The sequence below is a fragment of the Marmota flaviventris genome, chromosome 2 (assembly GCF_047511675.1).
Source record: "Marmota flaviventris isolate mMarFla1 chromosome 2, mMarFla1.hap1, whole genome shotgun sequence".
Classification (NCBI taxonomy): Eukaryota; Metazoa; Chordata; class Mammalia; order Rodentia; family Sciuridae; genus Marmota; species Marmota flaviventris.
This window is the reverse complement of record NC_092499.1, coordinates 203,244,810-203,266,760: the sequence shown is the minus strand read 5'-3', so window position 1 is coordinate 203,266,760 and position 21,951 is coordinate 203,244,810. Positions and strand designations below refer to the sequence as shown.

The window sequence follows — 21,951 nt, the reverse complement described above, 5'->3', positions numbered from 1 at the left end:
AGGGAACACCAGTATGACGCATTGAGCTGCGAGGAGCACGTTACACCTGCAGAGAGGCAGCAGCAGCACCACCAGCCACTACTGAGTCCTCCAGGGGAAAGGCTGTGCCAGCTCCTAGAAGAGCACGGTGACAGTACGTGAAGGGGCCTGTCCAGGGGAGGTGCAGGGCCTGCGTGCAGCCTCTTACCGATAGGACTTTTTAATGTCATCTGAGGTCGCATTCTTGTCCAGCCCAAGAACATGGTAGAGTGACTCTCCGGAGGTAGAGAGTGAGCGCTGCCTCTGGTCTGCCATGTTAGGTCACTCTATGAGAGGAAGGAACAGCAAGGGTGCACTGAGGAACTTCATAAGACCAAAGCAAAGCCACCTGGACACTCTACAGCCAGGCTCCCAGCCCTGTGGACATGAAGGAGCATCCCACCGCCTTCCTGTGGTGCCACGACACTGCTGCCTCAGCAAGGGGAGAAGAGTCACGCTGTCACTATAGTCCCCCAGCTACGTAAAAACCCACAGAAGGACCAGCGTGGTGGTGCACGCTGGTGACCCCACTCCTCGGGAGGCTGAGACAGGAGTTCCAGGCCAGCCATGGTCAGGGCCCCGAGGTAGAAAGTTTAAAGAAACATAAAATTCTTTTTTGAGGGATGGGGCATGGAGGGTCGGGCACTCAACCACTGAGCCACACCTCCAGCCCTATTTTGTATTTTATTTAGAGACAGGGTCTCACTGAGTTGCTTAGGGCCTTGCTTTTGCTGAGGCTGGCTTTGAACTCAAGATCTTCCTGCCTCAGCCTCCCAAGCAGCCGGGATTACAGGTGTACACTACTATGCCCAGCTAAGAAACATAAAATTCTTCTTCTTCTTCTTTCATTTTATTTATTTATTTATCTTTTTTTTTTTTTGGGGGGGGGGTGATGGGGATTAAACCCAGGGCCTTGTGCTTGCAAGACAAGCTTCTACCAACTGAACTATAACCCCAGCCTCAAGAAACATAAAATTCTTAAAAATATTCATATAACACAGATGCACCTAGGAAACAAACAGAAAAGCAACATCAACCTAAACATACCAAAAATGAGATTCAGTGTCAGTGGACTAAAAGCCTAACACAGCGGCTTGGGAGGCTGAGGCGGGAGTATCATAAGTTCAAAGCCAGCTTTAGCAAAAGTGAAGCCCTAAGCAACTCAGTGAGACCCTGTCTCTACATAAAATACAAAATAGGGCTAGGGATGTGGCTCAGTGGTCAAGTATCCCTGGTTTCAATCCCCAGTACCCCCCCCCCAAAAAAAAAAGCCTAACACAGCAGGGTGGTCAGAGTGCATAAAATGCGAGACCATTAGGATTTTAACACCCCTCTCAGAAACTGACAGTTATTTTTATTTTTTATCCATTTGTTTTTGTAGTACTGGGGATTGAACGCTACTACTGAGCTACACTATACCCCAGCCCCTACTTTAAAAAAATTTTTTTTGTGGTACTAGGGATTGAACCCAGGGCCTTGTGCATGCAAGGCAAGCACTCTACCAACTGAGCTATATCCCCAGCCTGCCCCCCTTTTTAGATTTTCAGACAGGGTCTCACTAAGCTACTGAGGCTGGCTTTGAAGTTGCTATTCTCCTGCCTCAGCCGCCCCAGTTCCTGGGATTGATTACAGGTGTGCGCACCATGCCCAGGTGACAGATTTGTCAAATCAGGAGTGACACTAGACAGTTCCATTAGCTGTCACAACCTGAGGTCTGTGGAGCACCCAGCATGCTTCTTCCATGCACACTACTCATGCACCTAGAGATACTCCACACTGGGCCTTGAAACAAGTCTCAATCAGTCACACACAGCGTGACTCTTAACAAATTAAACTAGAAACCCAAGAGTAAGAGAGCAAAGAAAACCTGAAATAGTTGCTGTTAAACAACACACTACAAAATAACATGGAATTCAAAGAATAAATCACAGGGTTACAAAGTATTTCTTTTTTTACGTGCTGGGAGTTGAACCCAGGGCTTTCATGTTAGGCTAGTGTTCCACCACTGAGCCACACCCAATAGGGCACGAGACTAACTCTGCCCTTGGTTCCTAAGTGCTCCGGCAGGTTACATACAAGTCCTTCAAGCTCACCTGGACTCACATTGACAAGCTGAGCTTTGCAAAGCCCTAGAGAACGGCAGGACAGGTAGGTGGGTGGAAAGGAACTAAGGTCAGCCAATGACCAGCGGCTGTGGCGTAACGTAACCCATCAATCAGACAGGCCTATGCCACAAGCACTCCACAGAAACAAGACAGCCATGAGTACAGGCCACAAACCCCCAGGGCACCAGGAGCTCTGAAGGCGACAGGATGCACATTCTTCAGCTCACTAGCAGGGACACACCTGTGCTAGGACCCCCGACCGCCCACACCTGTGCCAGGACCCCCGACCGCCCCATGCATGCCCCACCAGGCCGTTTGCACAGCCTGTATCCTTTAATGTATCCTTCGTAGTAAGGCAGATGAAGCAGAAGCAGATGTTTCCTTGAATTCTGTGAGCCACTCTGGAGATCAATCCTTGTGAGCAGCAGGTGGTGGGACTCCTGCTTTAGCACCAGCTGGTCAGAGCTGAGGAGGAGCAGACACAGCCAGGATGCTGCTCTTCCCACTTCTGTCCAGCACTGTTCTAGAATTCCTAAATGCTGCAGTAAGAAATAAAAAGCATAAAGCCCAGGAAGTAAGACACAAATTGTGGCTATGTGCAGAGCAGCTGGGACTGACAAGGGAGCCAGGCAGAGACAAGGGAGAAGAGTCTAACTTTCACCACACACAGTTGAGCTTTGAGAGCAGCAACCAATTAGAAGTTTATTAGATATGTCATTTACAGCAGCACCCAAAGTCACGAATTATTTACGATTAACAAAAGACGTACAAGCTAGTCAGGCACAACGGCGCACACTGCAATTCCAGCAACTCAGGAGGCTGAGGAGAAGGATCCAAATTCAGGTTAGTCTGGGCAACTTAGTGAGACTCTGCCTCAAAATAAAAACTTAAAAAAAAAAAGGCTGAGAGTGTAGCTTAACAGTAGCGACCCCTGGGTACAATCGCTGGTATCTCTAAATAGGAGGCCTTGCTATTGTTAATGCGTCCTTCTCCTCAAGCAGGTCTACAGAGTGGACATAACCCAGCTCTAATCCCAGCAGACATTGTGTAGAAATTGATTAACTGATCTAAAAAGCATGTGGAAAGGCAGCAGACCTGGATCCCCACTGAAACACTGGCAGGAAGTGCACGGAGGCAGCAGTCCGAGGCACGACTGGGCGGGACATGAAGGACTCTGCTCAACTCGGGTGCCACCACAGCAAGTCTGGGTTCGCAGGGCTTTTGTCTGTTTTATTTCGCGGTGCTGGAAAGCAAACCCAGAGCCACACAGGCTAAATAACTTCTGCCACTGAACTATGTCCCCAGCAAAACCCCAGTTTTTATTTATTTTTTTAAACATGGGAACAAGATTTGAACCCTTCTAAAAAGATACACAGATGGTTCATGGTACTTGAAAAGATCATCGGTCATTTGGAAATGAAAATAACGCTACAATCTGCTGAAAGCCTTGTGTAACAGCAGGGCTGGTCCTGAGCACCACGGACCCGGGGAGTCACCTGCACAGACCCGCACAGCAGAGCCCACCACTTGCTGGGGCCACGCGGACAGCTCCTGTCACCCAGGCTCTGTGCTCGACAGTGGGCAACGCAAGGCAATGCCCTGCAGCATGCAAAACACAGGTGAGGCGTGTGTCATAGGCAGAAGAGCTGGTCCTGTCTGGGACACTGGAAGATAGCGTGCAGGACTGGAAGTAGCTCGGGTGAGGCGTGGGAGCCTCAGGACAGCACCACCACAAAGACCAGACACTGCGCTCAGACCACATTCAATCCTCAGAGGCTTTTTTTGGGGGGGGGTGGCGGCGGGGGCGGGGGGACCAGGGATTGAACTCAGGGGCACTCAACCACTGAGCCACACCCCTAGTCCTATATTGTATTTTATTTTATTTAGAGACAGGGTCTCATTGAGTTGCTTAGGGCCTTGTTTTTGCTGAGGCTGGCTTTGAACGAGATCCTCCTGCCTCAACCTCCCGAGCCTCTAGGATTTCAGGTGTGGCCACCGTACCTAGCTCACAGAGGCTTTTTCTTCAATAATAAATCAGCCTTAGTACCCTTCTCTTCCTTTCTTTGTACACCTTAAGGTATTTAGATGGAACCTTGCTGTCTTGCCCAGGCTGGCCTTGAACTCCAGATGCTCCTGCTGCACCCAGTCACTAGAGTTGCTGGGATTGCACCTACTACCCACCCTGCTGTAACTTGCTAGGCGCAGCAGTGCAGGCCTGTAATCCCGGTGACTTGGAAGGCTGAGAGAGGAGGATGCAAGTTTAAGTCCAGCCTCAGCAACTTAGGGAAACCTTGTCTCAAAATAAAAAATAAAAAGAATCGGGGATATGGCTCAGGGTAGAGCATCCCAGGATCACAACTTTGATCCTCCTGCCTCAGTCTCCTGAGTAGCCAGGATTACAGATATGCATGGGCCACTGCGTCCAGTTATTTTTTTGTTTAATATCTTGATTCTATAAGCACATTTTTCTGGAGCTAGTCTATAAACACATTTTTTTGCGGCAGCGCACGCCTGTAATCCCAGAAGCTCAGGAGGCTAAGGCAAGAGGATTGAGAGTTTAAAGCCAGCCTCAGCGATGGTGAGGCGCTAAGCAACTCAGTGAGACCCTGTCTCTAAATAAAATACAAAAAAGGGCTGGGGATGTGGCTCAGTGTTTGAATGCCCCTGAGTTCAATCCCTGGTACCCTGCCAAATAATAGTAGTAGTAGTAGTAGTAATAATAATAATAATAATAAACACATTTTTCTGTTTTTAATTTTTTACAATACTTTACTTTCTGAAGTTTTTTTGTTTTGTTTTGTTATTTTGGGAATCCTCCTATCTCAGTCTCCCCAGTCACTGGGAGCACAGGTGTGCACCACCACAGCTAGCTAACTTTTATTAAAAATTAAGATGTGGGCTGGGGCTCAGCAGTAGAGTGCTCGCCTAGCAATGCTGGGTTTGATCCTCAGCACCACATAATAAATAAATAAATAAACAAATAAAAAAAGGTACTGGGCCCAACTACAACTTAAATACACACACACCCCAAAACCCAAACCTAAGACGTGAAGTGAACTGGGTGGTGGTGTACACCTAAAACCCCAGGGACTAGGAAGGAGGAGGCAGGAGGATGGCAAATTCAAAGCCAACCACAGCAACTTAGTGAGCCCCTGAGCAACTGAGTGAGCCCCTGCCTCAAAATAAGAAATAAAAGGGGCTGGGGATGTGTCTTGGTGGTTACGCACCCCGGGGTTTAATCCCCAGCACCAAAAAAAAAGTTCGAAGGCATGAATGCACACATGGCCAAGCCATTACGGGTCAAGACCAGGCATGCCCTGCCCACCTCCACATGTGTCCCACTGGAGGTCTTCAGGGCAGTGGTGTAGGCACAGCCCCATCCGTGATGGCAGAGCCTCCTCCAGATGCCTCCTGGCCCTGCCAGTGCGTCTGCTGCTCATCAGACTGCAGGCAGGTGGTGTGTGCGGGCATTCCTCTCTGCTAATGAGAACCTCTTAGTGTGGGGTTCGTGTTCTCAGTTCTCGGCTCACAGAGGTCTGCAGGAGCTGCTACTGAGTCGTTCTCTGGAACCTTTCTTGGGTTCTTCTTGCTCCTTGCAGTTCCCTGTCTCTTGCCTCCTCCTCAGCTGTGTCCCCTTGCTGGCTGCTTGCTCAGGAGCTGGCTCTAGAAGCTCCTCGGTACAGTCCGCACAACTCCAGGTTAAGCTGGCTGCCACCTCGAGGACAGCTTTGCTGAGGTTTTGGTTTTGGTGGTAGTCTTGGGGATTATTGGCCTTGCACAATAGACAAGTGCTCTGCCACTGAGCTACATCCCAGCCCCAGTCCTGCTGATTTCTGCAACTTCCTCATCCTTGGCAGATCATCCAAGGTCTTGGAGGAACCTCCTGAGTGTCTCCTGCCAGACGCCATCCATACTGCTGGGTGGCATCCCCTCGAGCCCAGGCGAAGTCCTGATATAGCCACAGATGTCCCACTCCTTTCTGAACTGCATGTCTCCTCAGCTGCAATGGCCTGGGCAAAGCTCCTCCTCACGTGGCAGGCCTGCATGGCTGCCCTAACTCCTTGGTTCACTGACTGGGTCAAAGGGGTGACATTTGGAGAAAGAAACAGCCCTCTGGAATTGGGATGAAGATCACTATAAAAGGAGGACGTGAGAGAGCATTACCAAGAATTACGGACATCTCGAAAGGTGCCATTTTCCCAACAGCACCTCCCTCCCTCCTTGCTGGCAGGGCAGTCAGGAAGCATCTGGGGAGGAGCAGGGCCTGCCTGACTCCTCACTGCTCCTGGGTGCACTGGTGGCTATGGCTCTTGTGCTGCATTTTGCAGTCTTGGGGACAGGACCCAGGGCACTCTGCACTGAGCTACACCCCCAGCCCTTCCTGTTTTTCACTGAGACAGAGTCTCACTTACACTGCCCAGGCTGGCCTTGAACTTGTGATCATCCTGCTTAGCCTCCTGAGTGGCTGGGATGACAGGCATACACCACTGCATCTGGTTGTCATTCTACCTTCTTCATTAGCACAGATTAAAGACTTCAAAACCTTAGAATTAGTTTTCTTAGTTTCAATGAACTGCCAGTAACCATATCCAAACTTCAGTATTTGAGAAAACACACATCTTCAAACCCAGAGAATAAAAACTTTAATTACGCACCCCAAGGCAGCTTTCTCTTTCTTGAGTAACGCAAATCTGTAAACCTGCAGTGTCTGAGATTCTGAGCCAACAGTATTAAAATGAACTCAAGGATTTCTAGAAAAACCCAGCCAAGGAGACTGGAATCACAGGGGTGAGAGGTGAGCGGATGGCACCAGACTATGCAAGAACCGTGAGTCTGAAGGGTGGGAGGGAGACACCAGAACACATACGGCAAGCCTCAGGCGAAGCTCATGCCTCCCAGCAGGGGCAAGCAACATGGCCTGAAACAGAACGACCTGGCCCTGGTTAGACCCCAGCACCACCACCAACAGTGATAATTAAAGGAGTAAAAATGAGTCCATGAGCCAAATCAGATCCTGGGGCAAAGACAATGTCACTTGGGATACAGGCTTGCTTGGGGTGAGGCAGGAACGATCTCGTTACTGCAAGGAAAAATGAAAACCACGCTTTTATTTAAGACTGTGGGCTTCTTTGGAAGGCAGTATCCAGTAGCCAGGTTTCTGGGGAGAACTAGGGCCAGAGGTTAAAAACTTATTCTTTGTAGAAGACCATTGCTGGATTTTTAAATCATGTTCTTCTCTGTACTGATCTGTATTATCTAGAAAAAAAATTCCCTCCCTTTGGTACCAGAGATTGAACCCAGGGACACTTAACCACTGAGCACACCCCCAGTCCTTTTATTTTTTATTTTGAGACAGGGTCTCACTAAGTTGCTTAGGGCTTCACTAAATTGCTGAGGCTGGCTTTGAATTGTGATCCTCCTGCCTCAGCCTTCCGAGCCACTGGGATTACAGGGATGGCCACCATCTTGGCTCTTATCTGAATTTTTAATAAATTTCTGTACCACATTTATACGAAAACTAAAGTTGTTATTATGATAAAATGAACAACCAGACCTCTCCTGATGCCCTTCCCAGAAGCTGATCTTCATGAGTCATTTCCACACACTCCACAAAAGTCTCCAGTGGGTTTTGAGGGGTTCAGCTGCAGTAGCCTAAATCACAACCAAGATGTCACGGTAAACACCCATCATGTCCCTGCACCATGGTGGGCTGCGAGACACTGGCTCACTCTGAGAACCCCAGACCCACACAGAGCCAATGCCTCCTCCAACCCAAGTTCACCCCACATGCCATCTCCGCCCTCCATGCAGTCTCCCAGAGTCCTACAGTGTCCTCAGATCCAGAGAGAAAGCTGTCCATCTGAGTGGCTGTCCTGGCTAATAGGTAATCACAGGGGCCTGGGGAGGAACCCCAAATTTTCTCAAGAACGAGCAAAAACCAGGTCTCCTCCCCAAACCCATTCAAATCACTCAGTTTCCCTGCCTCACCAAGTGAAGTGAGAAAGTTGCTTTCCCATGTTTTGTGAGGTCACAGGTGGCACACAGCTAGAGGTCCAAGGCAACACGAGTCAGCACCAACTGGCCAGGCAGCCTTGCGGTGTTGCCACAACTACAGGGCAGGGCTGAGTGTGGGCAAAGGGCAGGCCACGATCTGGCAGCCTCCATTGCAGCTGAGCCTTGAATGTGCAAAAGAAAGCACAGCTGTGTGCCAGCAGCATTTTACAGCCCCACCTCTGTGACCCACTCTGAAGCACAAGTGAGGGTTCTCTTGCAAGTGATTGGCAGGAAGTTTTAAGCCTTGCTCAGTTTGGGTCAGTTAGTGATTTTTTTTTTTTTTTTTTTGGTACGGGGATTAAACTCAGGGACACTCAACCACTGAGCCACATCCCCAGCACTATTTTGTAGTTTATTTAGAGACAGGGTCTTACTGAGTTGCTCAGCACCTCCCCATTGCTGAGGCTGGCTTTGAACTCACAATTCTCCTGTCTCAGGCTTTGGGGATCAGAAGCATGTGCCACTGCACCTGGCAAGATGGTAAACATTTTTAAAACTCTGAAGCAGCACAGAAGTGGTTGGTATAGACAGCAGCAACAGCTGCATGGACTTCAAGGAGAACTGGTGGCATGCTGCCAGGAAGCGCAGAGAGTGCTCCCTGCTCCCCACCCCAGCTCGCTCTCCTCACTTCAGGGGAGCACTGACTCACTACTGCCTCTGACCACGCACCATGCAGGAGAATCTGCTGCCCCAAGATGCAGTGGGTGCCTGGCGAGGCCTGTAGGAGATGTGAGGGGAGCACAGCGCCCTGGCAGACACAGACCTGGCCAGCACAACACCCCACCCTCTCCACTGCTCACCACGCTGCCCTGCCCACCAAAGCACTGGACATTGGGGAGGAGGAAGGGTCCTGTGCTACGAAGCCACAGCCCCCACAGACACGAAACCCTTATCTGAAGGGCTTTCCAACTGGAAAACTTGAGTGGCCATAGAGCACAGAACTGCTCTTATCATGTCCACACCAAACACTCAACAAAACCCTCTTTCACATGTGATCTTCTCCAAGCAAAGGGAAGAGGCCTCCATGACCAAGGGCCCTTGCAAGTGCCCCACCTGCCATACACGGGGAACATGCCCTGAGGTGGTGCATCAGGTCCCACAGAGCAGGATGCCTGGAATCAGCAGGGACTGGAATTCCAGAGCAGGATGCCTGGAATCAGCTCATGGGAACAGGCAGCAGCAGAGCCAGCTTGTCCTCCAGGATCACTGTGGCTGCAGAGTGTGGAAGGAACAGAGGCGGCCAGCGAGGAAGCAGCGCTGGGCCCACAGTCAGTGTCATGTTCAAGACAAAAGCCCACACTTGACACAGGAAACCCATCACTGCCACTTCAAGATAATCAGGTGCTGGCATCAGCAGGTGAAGCTTTAGAAAGCCTTACAAACAGCCTGGGAGTGTGGATCAGTGGCAGAGCACTTGCCTAGCAACGAGGCCCTGGGCTCCATCCTTGGCACCAGATTTATTTATTTTACTTTTTTGTGGTATGTGTATTGAACCCAGGGGCACTCTACCACAGAGCCATATCCCCAGCCCTTCTGAAAAAAAAATGTTTTGTTTTTAGACAGGATTTCACTAAGTTGCTGAGGCTGGCCTCAAACTTGCAATCCTCCTGCCTCAGCCTCCTGAGCAGCTGGGATTACAGTTGTGTGCCACCATAGGTATAAGACCATTTTTCCCTTTTAAAAAAATCACATAGGAATATTAAAAGCAATAGGAGCAACAACAAAACTACCCTCGTTTTCCTTCAGTGTTGCTGAGAATGGAACCAGTGTCTTCCATGCTGAGCACATGCTCCACTACTGAGCTGCACCCTGCCCTACAGTAGGCAGAAATGACATGCAGGACATCTAGGAAGAAAGAGAGTGAAGGGGAGGATCAGACCTTCCACACTTCACAGGGTGCAGTGGACACCCCGTCTTTCCAGAGACTCAGGAGTCTGAGGGAGGAAGATTTCAAGTTCCATCCAGCTTGGGCAACCTGTCTCAAAATAAAAACTAAAAGGAGCTGGGGATGTGGCTTAGTGGTTCAATCAATCCCCAGTACGGTGGGGGTGGGGGTGGCTACATTTTATGTGAAGCAGTACAATAATGAATATTGGTCCCCCCCAACCCCCTCATACTAGTGATTTGGGAATTGAACTACATCCCAGCCTTTTTATTTATTTATTTTTTTAATTTTCAGACAGGTCTCACTATGTTGCCCAGGCTGGCCTCAAACTTGGGATCCTCTTGCCTCAGCCTCCCAAGTACCTGGGATCCCAGCTCAATATTAGTTTTTTGTTTTTTAATAACAGATGTACTTGACCTTTATTTTTATTTAATTATAATGTGATGCTGGGAATCGAACTCAGTGCCTCACAAATGCTAAGCAAGTGCTCTACCATTGAGCCACAACCCAACTCCCAATATTAGTTCTAAGTACAGCAAACAAACCAAGGGCAGTCAGAAGGACTGATAGTATCTGGGATGTCCCTAATAGGATAGTACTAACTAAGGACACTTGGACACAAGCAACAACACAGGTCAATCTCAAACACAGTCCATCCTGCACAACAGGCTAGACACAAAAGGACCCTGTGTACATGAAAGCATGACTCCTCAGGGTGGCCAAGGGAAACCTGAAGTCACAGAATCATCCTAGACCTTACCGCACTGTGATTTCACATGTGCACATGCACACCAAAACTCACTGGCACTCACAGCCAACAAGCCGGGCACGGTGGAGCAGGCCTATGACCCCAGCTACTTGGGAGGCTAAAAGGAGGATCCCAAGATCAAGACCAGCCTGGGCAACTTAGCCAGACCCCATCTCAAAACAGAAGAGAGAAATGAGATGGAGCTCAGTTGTAGAGCACTTGACTCGCATGTGCAAGACCCTGGATGGTTCTATCCTCAGTAGTATAGAAAAAAGAAGAGAAAATTTACATGTGTACATATGAATATGTAACAACAAATCCCACCATACTATAATGCACCAATTAAAAAAATATAGTAAAAAAGAAAATGTTTAGAGCACATCTGTGCTTCTCACTGTATATTGATCTTACCTGCATTTAAAAAATCAGCTGTTATAATTGTCTGTAGTTCCAGAGACCTGGGAGGCTAGGGCAGGAAGACCATGTGAGCCCAGAAGTCCTAGGCCTGTGTGGGCAATTAGCACAGAAGTAGCTACTAGGAACACCATTCCAGCTGGTAAGCTATAACAGGTACTGTCCAATTACAGAAACCATTCCATTTAAATCTCTGCAGATTCCACACATCCCACAGGTTAGTTGCTCTACGTGGGGTCTGAAGTGCCCCTCCAAGGGACTGTGATGAAGGTTCATCCCCAGCCTAGGGCACACCTGACACCTTTCCACCCTACAAGGGCATGCCCTTGAAGGAAGGGGACCAGGGACCTGCTCCTCCTGGGGGCCATGAGGCAAGCAGCTCTGCTCTGTTGCATGCTCTTGCCATGATGTGCTCTGAACACTCCACTTAAAAGCCGACCCCCGGCCAGGCAGTAAGCACTCATAAAAGTTCCTTGTTCACTTGGCACACAGTTCTGTAACTAAAGAAGAGACACACCCCAGCAAGAAAAGATGCAATTTCTCTCCTAGCTGGGAGACTGCTGGCAAAGGGATATGTGATAGGAACCAAACAAGAGAATGGTGACAACAGAGACATGAAGCTACATCTCCCCTGTGGTGCTAGGGGTGGAACTCAGGGGCTCACACGTGCCATGCACACCCTCTACCCCTGGCATGCCCAGCCTCCCTGTGGGGTCACAAAAAATCATTAATATCCATTTTCAGAAAAAAACAACTTCTTTCGCATTTATCAAAACCTTTAATGTAGGCTGGGCACAGTGGCACATGCCTTTAATCCCAGCGGTTTGGAAGGCTGAGGCAGGAGGATCGCAAGTTCAAAGCCAGCCTCAGCAACTTAGTGAGACCCCCGCCTTTAAAATATAAAAAAAGGGGGGCTGCAGATGTGGCTTAAGTGGTAGCGTGCTCATCTAGCATACGTGAGGCACTGGGTTCAATTCTCAGTACCACGTAAAAATAAAAAGACCGATTCCACCTAAAACTAAAAAAATAAATATTTTTAAAAATAAACAAACAACCTTTAATGGAAATACTGCCTGCCCCAGCATTTCTGCACATTACAGACAAGCTTCTCCGTGCTCACAGGGAGGGCTTGCTGACTTCTCAAAACAAGCAGGCATGCTTTATTATCGTTTGGTACTGGGGACTAAATTCAGGGGTGCTCTATTACTGAACTACACCCCCAGTCCTTTTTATTTTTCATTTTGAGACAGGGTCTGGCTAAGTTGTCCAGGCTGGCCTGGAACTTAGGGTCCTCCTGCCTCAGCCTTCCAAGTGGTTGGGATAACAGGTGTGGCCGGAAAGCAAATGCACTTTAATGATTACAAGTAATGAACCTTTCTCTAACACAGGAAACAAAAACGTTAAAAGTACCACCCTCTGGGGTGGAGTGTGGCTCAGGCAGAACACAAGTTCCCGGGTTCAATCCCAGGCATTGCAAAAAATTAAAATAAAGTAAAATAAAGCAAAAACAAAAACTGCCCTTAAGTCATAAATTACAGTAAGAGCTCTGATGCTGCTCAGTTGTGACTCTGCCTGCCCAGTGTGGGTCTCTTCCATGTTCTTTTTTTTTTTTTTTAAAGAGAGAGTGAGAGAGGGAGAGAGAGAGAATTTTTTTAATATTTATTTTTTAGTTCTCGGCAGACACAACATCTTTGTTTGTATGTGGTGCTGAGAATCGAACCCGGGCCGCACACATGCCAGGCGAGCGCGCTACCGCTTGAGCCACATCCCCAGCCCCCTTCCATGTTCTTGCCCTCTCTGTTACTTCCATTTCCTAATGACTAGGGTGAACTCAGGCCAACCCCTTCTTCCTTGCATTTTTCCCGGGGTGATGAGCTCAGGAGTATGTCATCTGCTGCTAGAATTGCACAATGCTGTTTTATTTTTTTATAGCTTGTTTTAATTACATTTTAGAGATTCCTGAGATTCAGGTCAAGATCTACCTGAACTGTACTCGTTAGGATTTAGGAACTGCCACGACAGGTTTGCTACATCTGCATTCCAGGAGGGTAAATTCTCAACTTTTAGTTCTTAAAAAAAAAAAGGTATATTTTATAAATCTAGCCTTGGGAGGTACAGCTAGGTGGGGCTCTAAGGCCCTCATCTATACACACATGCAGGGATGGAGGGCCTGGCACATTAGGGGGTCTCCTGGAGTTCACACAGCATGTCCCCCTCCACGGGGGCCCCCTCACCATGCCAGATGAGCTGCTTCCGTTACCTGAGGTCTTTCATCCTGCTGGTAGCATGAGGTTCAGCTCTCTGGCCTGCCCTGTAAGACTGTTTTTGGATGCAGGGCCTGCTGACCACCAGCCTGAATCCACTATGTTCCTGGACCTAACAGGCAGGTTGACTTGCTGGTGGACAAAGACTCTGACGTACCCTCTACCTCCCTGCTGTCCGAGGCTCCTCCAGAGACCTCAGGACCTTGTGCAGACACCTGAGACAGCTGTCCTGGATACAAAGCACAGCTGTCACCTACTGTGGAGCTGTCTCGGGCCTTGAGCACAAGTCTGGGTCTCTACCTATCACAGCCCATCATCCAGGCGTTCAGCAAACGTTCATGAAGCATTTCCCACATGCCTTCTCAACACAAGGAGTCAACAATAACAAAACAAAACACACAAAGTCCCAGCCTGCTGGGCACAGTGGCCATGCCTATAACCCAGCAATTCGGGAGGCTGAGGCAGGAGGATTGCAAGTTCAGGGCCAGCCTCAGCAAATTCAGTGAGGCCCTAAGCAATTTAGTGAAGCCCTATCTCAAAGTAAAAAATAAGAGGGCTGGAGATGTGGATCAGTGGTTAAGCACCCCTGGGTTCAATCCTCAGCACCACACACATACACACACACACACACATAAAAAAAAAATCCCTAAAATTGCCCAACATCATATGTAGCCTTTGGGGGCTTCCTGGGAAACTCAATGTGTTTCTAAGATTTTTCTACCTTGCAAAGTCCTGCTGTAATTAATTCTCTCACCACTATGGATCCATCCTGCCAAAATAAACCTTTCCTCTTTGTTAGCTTTTTGTTGCTATGACCATACCTGAGGAGAACAGCTAAGGAAGGGCTCCCGGTTTCAGAGACTCAGTCAGTCCAGGCAGCTGACCCTAGTGCTCAGGGCCTGAGGTGAGGCGGAGCATCGTGGCCCAGGGAAGCAGTGAGTGTTCCCAACTTTCATTATCACACACCGTGTGGCCTCAAGGCTGCTGCACAGCAGGCACAGGGGTGGTGCCGGTGCAGGGCACCAGGCTCACGAGAAGCACGGGAACCAACAGTGGAGTGAGCAAGCATCACACAGCAAGCGCACAGCAGAGTGCACATGTCTGCAAGTGGAAGGCAAAACCGGAGACCTACCATGCAACAGAACGGCTTTGCCAGGCACACGGCCCTGTCCTCCTGAGGCAGAGAACTGCGAGTCAGAGGTCAGCCCCGGCGACATTGGTATGTGTTGTTAGTCGGCTTTTCCTTACTGAAGTGAAAAACCTAAGGAAAAAACCACTCAAGGAAGAGTTATGGTCTGGATCTTTAATGTCCCCCCAAAGCTCACGTGTTATACAATACAGGAATGTTCAGAGGTGAGGTAACTAGCTCATGTGTACTGTGACCTCTCAGTTGATAAACCCACCTGATGGATCCATAACCTGAAGGGACCCTTAGGTGGCAATGTGGCGGAGGAAGGGGCCTCTGGGGACTTCTCCAATCCTCACTGCTTTCCTGGGCCCCGATGCTCCGCCTCACCTCAGGCCCTGAGCAAGAGCCAGCTGCTGTGGACTGGGTCTCTGAAATCGTGAGCCCAGATAGACCTTTCCCCTTCCGTTGCTATTCTCCTCAGGTATGGTCACAGCAACAAAAAGCTAACAAACAGGAAAGGTTTATTTTGGCTCACAGTTTCAGAGCAGGGTTGGCAGGCTCCATTACTCTGAGCCTGAAGAAAGGCAGAAGGGACTGGCACAAGACCCTAGTCCCCATGGGCACATCCTCAAGGATCCAGTGCCTGCACCTAGGCCCCGCCTCCCAATAGTCCACTCAGCCCTGCAGCAGAGCCGTCCACTGAGGAGGCCAGAGTCCTCATGGGAGGATTACTTGCAAAGAACATGCACCTTGGACACTGCAGCACTGGGACCAAGGCTTCGACACACAAGTCTTTGGGGGACACTTCATATCCAAATCACAGCAGCAACATAGCAAGAGCCCGTCTCAGAAACACAAAACAAAGAACTGCTTTCAAAAGCAATGTGACATGCTGAGTGCTGGTGGGAATGGAGGGAAGCCCTGTGCATGCTGCTGGGAGTGCAGGACAGCCACTCTGGAAAGACAGGGCACTTTCCTTAAAGTGACAAGTATGGGAACATTTATAAATACCAAACCCAGAAGCCACTAGATACCACTCAGCTAGTGACTGGATGACAAAGAGGGAGCCACCACACAAGGGAGCACTGCTCATCCATGGCGTGGATGGCCCTCAAAGGCTTAGCGCTGTGTGAAAGGTTGTCCCCACGGTGGCATGCTGTTGCATGACATTCTCAACAGGTGAAACAGGCCACAGAGAGCAGAGAGAGCTGCCAGAGGCAGGTGGCGTGCTGGTGCTGTGTGCTCTGTGGTGGCGACCCACTGGTCTCCACACACTAATTCAGACGAGGAAAGGACAATGTCTGGGCTTGCACTTCAAATGTGCTGTTAGTGACTGGCACCACAACTTGTAGCAGACTGGAATCAAACACATGCAATCTGGGGAGGACTGCTCAGGGCAGGTGGCCAGCAGTGGGACTGCTGGGTGGCAGGTGCCACCTCACTCCCATAGCTCTGAGAGCTACTCGGGTGCTTCAGGTTCTCTTACCTGTGGCGTCTGCACAGTGCCCAGGCCTGCTGTCGACCATGTCGATACCCAGGACTCCATTATACTGGTCACAAATGTTTTACAAATTCTTCTTCTCCAAATTCATTTTACTTACTGTGATGTCTTTTAACACGTTTGATGTTACTGTTTTTGCGTAGTGCTGGGGATCAAGGCCAGGACCTCATGCAGGCTAGGCAAGTGCTCTATCACTGACCTACACCTCCAACCCTTAATTTTATTTCATATCTATCTATCTATCTATCTATCTATTTATAGTTGTGGATGGACAGCATGCTTTTATTTTAATGTGGTGCTAGGGATCAAACCCAGTTTCTCATGTGTGTGAGGCAAGCACTCTACCACCCCAACCCCCTTCCCCCAGCCTTTAATTTTAAATTTTAAAAAATTATACTGTTCAAAAGACATATAACATAAAGCTTCCTCTCTCAAGGATATGGTAGTATAGTGTTAGCTATATGCACATTGTTAACAACAGCTATATGAAGCTGCTCTTTTTTGTTTTGTTTTGTTTTTGGTACTGGAAATTGAACTCAGGGGCCCTCGACCACTGAGCCACATCCCCAGCCCTGTTTTATATTTAATCTAGAGACAGGGTCTCACTGAGTTGCTCAGTGCCTCGCTTTTGCTGAGGCTGGCTTTGAACTCACCATCTTTCTGCCGTAACCTCCCAAACTGCTGGGATTACAGGCATGTGCCACCACACCCAGGCAATCTTTTTAAAAAGTATGTATTTGTTTTAATTATCAGTGGACCTTTATTTTATTTATTTATATGCAGTGCTGAGAATTGAACCATGCCAGGCAAGTGTTCTATCACTGAGCTACAACCCCAGCCCTACTCTTTTGTTTTTTGAGACAGGCTCTCACCATGTTGCCCAAGCTGGCCTTGAATTCCCAATCCCCCCTAAGCTTCCTGAGTAGCTGGGAGGACAGGCACTATAAGTTCTTAATTTTTATGTAAATAATCATATAAAATCTTTCTGAATTAATCGATCAATTTTTCCCTTTTCTGCTTATGTTTAAGAAACCCTTCCCAACCCCAAGGTGGAAAGTATTCTCAAGATGTCCTGTGGCAGGAGACACAGGCCAGCTCCCATGTGCCAAAGTGGCAACCCAGTCCCAGAAGCACTCACAGGCGAGTGGCTCCTCTTTCCCTGGCCCTTACTGGGGGCCTCTGGCTTCCTGGGAACTTTTCCAAGTCAGATCTTTGTTCCACCTTCAACATCCTCCGTTACTCAAAAACATCTGAAACCATGAGGCTCTCTGTGAAATTTTCACAAAAAAATCACAAATTCTTTAGTATTTCTATATACATTAAAACAATCGCAATTTATTTTAGTTTTCAGAGAGATTTATTTAGGAAAGCAGGTACATTCAGGGAAGAATGCAGGCCATCTTCACAGGGAAAGGAGCCAGCCAACAAGCATGCTTATAACACAAGTATTCCATCATGAAGACAAGGAGGGTTTTAAGGGCAACCCTAAGGCAAACCCGACGAGTCACAACATCATCCAAGTCCCAGGTTCCCAGGCTTTAAGGACTAAAGTCTAGGTGGTGCCAACTAGCAGTGTAGACATGAACAGGTATGGGAGTGGCCCTCAGGAGGGTCTACAGCTATCCTGCTGGGCTCTTCAGCTTCTGTCCACTGTAGGTTATCCCATGATGGGGACTGGACAGGCAAACCCAGTGAGCCACTGACAGGCCAAGGCATAAGGATGGAAAGTGCCCAGGCCACAGGGACAGTCCATCCTATCATGAAGGGTCTGAAAACATAAGCTAGCCAGTCACGGTGGCATTCAACTGTCACCCCAGCTTAGTGGTAGAGTTCCCCAAGGGTTCCATCCACAGTATGACAAATCAACCAACCAACAAACAAAACAAAAAAAAAAAACAGAGGCTAAAAAAAGGATCAATTGTAAGAAAAGGTTGCTGGGGACTAGGGAAGAGGAACACTCTAGAAAGAACAGACAGCAGAAGTCGAGAAGGAGGGAGAAGGAGGGCCCCTGAAGTGACAGCACAGCCACAGGGCAGCTGAGTCAGGCAGGACCCCCACAACATCTCTGGGGGAAGAAGGTGTCGTGGGGCACAGGCAGGTACTGCTACTCTGCCCTGAGTACCCTGGGCTCATTTGCTTTAAAAACAAGAATGCCAGACACAAAATCAACTGGGGAAACTTTATTTGAAATCTGTGATGAGCCACATAGAAGTCGGCTGCCATCAAGTGGGATGGACCAGGGACACAGAGCACAAAACAGGCTGAGAAGCTTGTGTGTCACTCTGAATTCCCTCTCCACTCCAGCAGAGTACACAGCAGGAACAACGGCCACCAACGAACCCTTAAAAACATCTGAAGAAATCAGTCACAGTGTGGAAAGAATGAGGATACTGTCCGGTCACTGTCCCATTTCAAATGGAACAAATTCCTAGCACTGCAAACATGGGAACCCCCCAGAGATTTCACCTTTCCTCAATTAACTAAGAAAAAAGAAGCAACAGTGATGCTGAGCCTAAAACATAGAAAAGTAAAACTGATGGCTTCTTTAAGTCCAACCGTTTCCATCACTGATGAACTGGAAAGGGAGCAAATATAACCCCACGCCAGCAGAACCAGCATGCAGTCCGGGAGCAGCTGGCAGGAGCAGCAGCACTCTCCACCTACCATCAGCACTCTGCCTGGCCACAGACGGCATTCCCATGTCTGTGCACTAAGGAAAACAAACATTCCACCCTTGCGATTCACAAAATTATGTGAGAAAACAAGACTGGCCACCACTCACAAGGCAGTCACCTGAGAAAGAATCCAGTTGCCTTCACAGGGTCACACCTTGCCTGCAAGCAGCACTTCCCACACTGCAAAGCATTCCAAGGATATGATTAGCTACGGAGAAACATCAGGAGCCTCCCCCTGAAGCCCTCCTGTCTATCAACCAAGCTACTGCCTGACGTTTTAGCAGCGTTCAGTAAACTTTTGTTGAATTAATATATTTTTGAGATGGGGGCCTCCCTTGTTGCCGAGGTTGCCCCTGAACTCACTACTCTCCCACCTCAGCTCTAGAGTAGCTGGGATCACAGACGTGGCCACCATGCTGAGCTTGTGGAATTGTCAGCAGCAACTTATGTCCAGAAACCTCACTTAATATTTTCTCTAATAAACTGATGCTTAGAATACAATAATTCAAGGACTGGGATTGTGGCTCAGTGGCAGAGCGCTTGCCTCATACAAATGAGGCACTAGGTTCGATTCTCATCACCACATAAAAATAAATAAATAAAATAAAGGTATTGTGTTCATCTACAACTAAAAAAAATATATATAAAAAAAGAATACAATAATTCAAAAGGAAGAGGAGGTCAGAAGTTGAGCAAAAACAACTATAGAGGGCTGGTGCTGTAGCTCAGTAGCAGACCACTTGCCTCGTATGTGTAAGGTACTGAGTTCGATCCTCAGCACCATATAAAAATAAACAAATAAAATAAAGGCATTCTGGTAATCTATAACTACAATTAAAAAAAAACCTATAGATCTGTGTTTACGTACAACGAAAGTTAAAAAGAAAAGGTATATTCTCAAAAACCTGCCACTCAGGAGGTGATCTATGGATGAACAGGTAAGGAGCCACCGAAACGTTCCTGTCCCCTGACTAGTGCCCAACACACCTCTGCCTGCCCTCCAGTCCTGCTGCATGTCACCTTCACTTTAATCGTGATACCAATGAGACAACCTGGACCACAGGTGGGTAGCCACTCTTCACCCAGCTGTGCATCTCCCCACACAGAGGAGGAGGAGGACAAGCTGCAACAGCACGAGGGCAACAGTGGTCTGTGATGACCCATCTGATCACACTGCTCAAGAACAGGTCCTTGGCAGAGCAACTGCCATGGTCCACAAGGTCCAGGACACCCAGCAGAGGCCCAGCTGCAAATATGAAACCAGACGAGACAGTGAAACAGTGACCTCCACAGGTGAACAAGCAAGAGCACGCCGGTGGTTGGCACTCTTTTTTGGTATTGAGAATGGAACTTAGGGATGCTTTATCACTGAGCCACATCCCCAGCCCTTTTTATTTTCAGAGACAGTTGAAGTTGCTGAGGCTGACTTTGAACCTGCAATCCTCTGCCTCAGCCTCTCAAGTCTCTGGCTGCTGAGAGCCATGGCCGAGTCTGTACGGCCCCTGGCATTTTGCCAACAGTATTGACTGACATTACTATCCCCCTCTGCCACTACTTTTTTCTCGTGGGGATTTCCGGGGATTCCCCGAGAGTTCCCATTGGTTGGGGAAGTGCAGGAGGAGGGATTTCCGGGACAGATATTTCCGGCTGGGGGTTCCTGGACGAGCTGCGAGGCATTCGGGAGGATTCCCCGGGAGCTGTGTGAAGAGTTTTCCTGCAGTTCAAAAATAAAGTTTGTTCCTGCTTCAGTGGCTCGTGATTTGTGCCCAGCCAGACTGCGGCAATTGGTGGCCCAAACGGGGAACCTTCGGGGTAAGTGAAATTGCTTGCCCCTAAGGGAAGGCGAGAGAATGGGTGACCATTTTAAAAAACAATGTGTTCTTGTTTTGTGTTTGTTTCAAGCTGCCTATCCCTAGAATTTTCTCAGGCAGATTGGGAAAAATGGTTGGCTCAAGGTTTGAAGTTGTTCACCCCTGAGGAAGAGATAGAAATAGACCACAAATGCACATATCAAGAAAATAGGAAAATTGATACAACGATTTTTTGTTCCGTTTTTGTTTCATTCTGTTTCGGTTTTGTTTTGTGTTATCTTATTGGGTTGCGTTATCTTTATAACAGATTAGAAATTAGTAAAAAACAAACTGAAAGAGTGTTAAGTAAATTGTTAGAGGTTCAGACCATGGAGAAAGACATTTTAGATCAAGCAAAAGAGAAGGTCTCTCAAGGTAGTCAGACAGAGGAAGAAAATTTAAAGGAAGAAAGCTTAGAGGAGAAACAGCTACAACAGGAGGCTGCTACTAACACCGTTCTATCACCAGAGGGCGTAATTCAACTAACAGCTCCCCCTATGGAGATAGCTGAGTGGCCCTCAAACCCCGTAGTTGATAGATGGGATCCTGAGACAGGACCTCAAAGATTAGCATGCCCTGTACTTGAGCAGGCAGGAGGGCAGCGAATTCACCGTGCTTTAGATTTCAAAACAGTGAAGCAGTTAAAGGAGGCTGTAACAACCTATGGTCCTCAAGCACCGTTCACTGTAAGCATGGTCGAATCCATTACCAACTTGGACATGACGCCAGCAGATTGGGCTAGTATGTGTAAATCTGTGCTAAATGGAGGACAATATTTGTTATGGAAGGTTGCCAATGAGGAATTTTGCAGGGAGACAGCTAGGCGAAATGCAGCAGCCGGTTACCCTCAAAGAAATCTAGATATGTTGTTAGGAAAAGGACCTTATGAGGGTCAACGGCAACAAATTGAATATGATCCTGGCGTATACGCACAAATTGCTGTAGATGCGGTTAGGGCATGGAAAACTTTACAGGGGCATGAGATTTACAAGGTCAATTATCTAAGGTAATACAAGGAACTAATGAACCTTACGCTGACTTTGTAGATAGGCTTATTCAAGCAGCTTCCAGAATTTTTGGGGATACAGAACAGGCAATGCCATTTATAAAACAACTGGCTTATGACCAAGCAAATCGTTGCTGCAGAGAGGTCATTAGACCATGGAGACATGAAGATTTAAACACATATATTAAATTATGTAGAGACATTAATGAACAAGGGCAAGTCTTAGCAGCAGTACAACAGGCTTTAGATGCCAGGCCAAAAACATGGTATAATTGTGATCAAACAGGACATTTTAAAAGGAG

At 48.2% G+C, this 21,951-nt stretch overlaps 1 protein-coding gene across 5 annotated transcripts in view; it reads right to left on the bottom strand.

Annotated features, from left to right (window-relative positions):
• The window catches only part of Dnajc5 (DnaJ heat shock protein family (Hsp40) member C5), a 51,078-nt gene that overhangs the window by 5,520 nt on the left and 23,607 nt on the right, over window positions 1-21,951 (bottom strand). For 2 of the 5 annotated variants that reach the window (XR_011706823.1, XM_027954349.3), the window contains exon 2: window positions 188-305. Coding sequence is in view for 4 of the 5 variants with exons in the window: in XM_027954349.3 (XP_027810150.1) it covers window positions 188-294 (107 nt within the window). In the remaining variant the exon portion in view is untranslated. Of the gene's footprint in view, window positions 1-187; window positions 306-3,218; window positions 3,367-14,620; window positions 14,750-21,951 lie in introns of those variants that run through there. The other 3 variants (XM_027954350.3, XM_071609102.1, XM_027954346.3) reach the window with 3 other exon arrangements.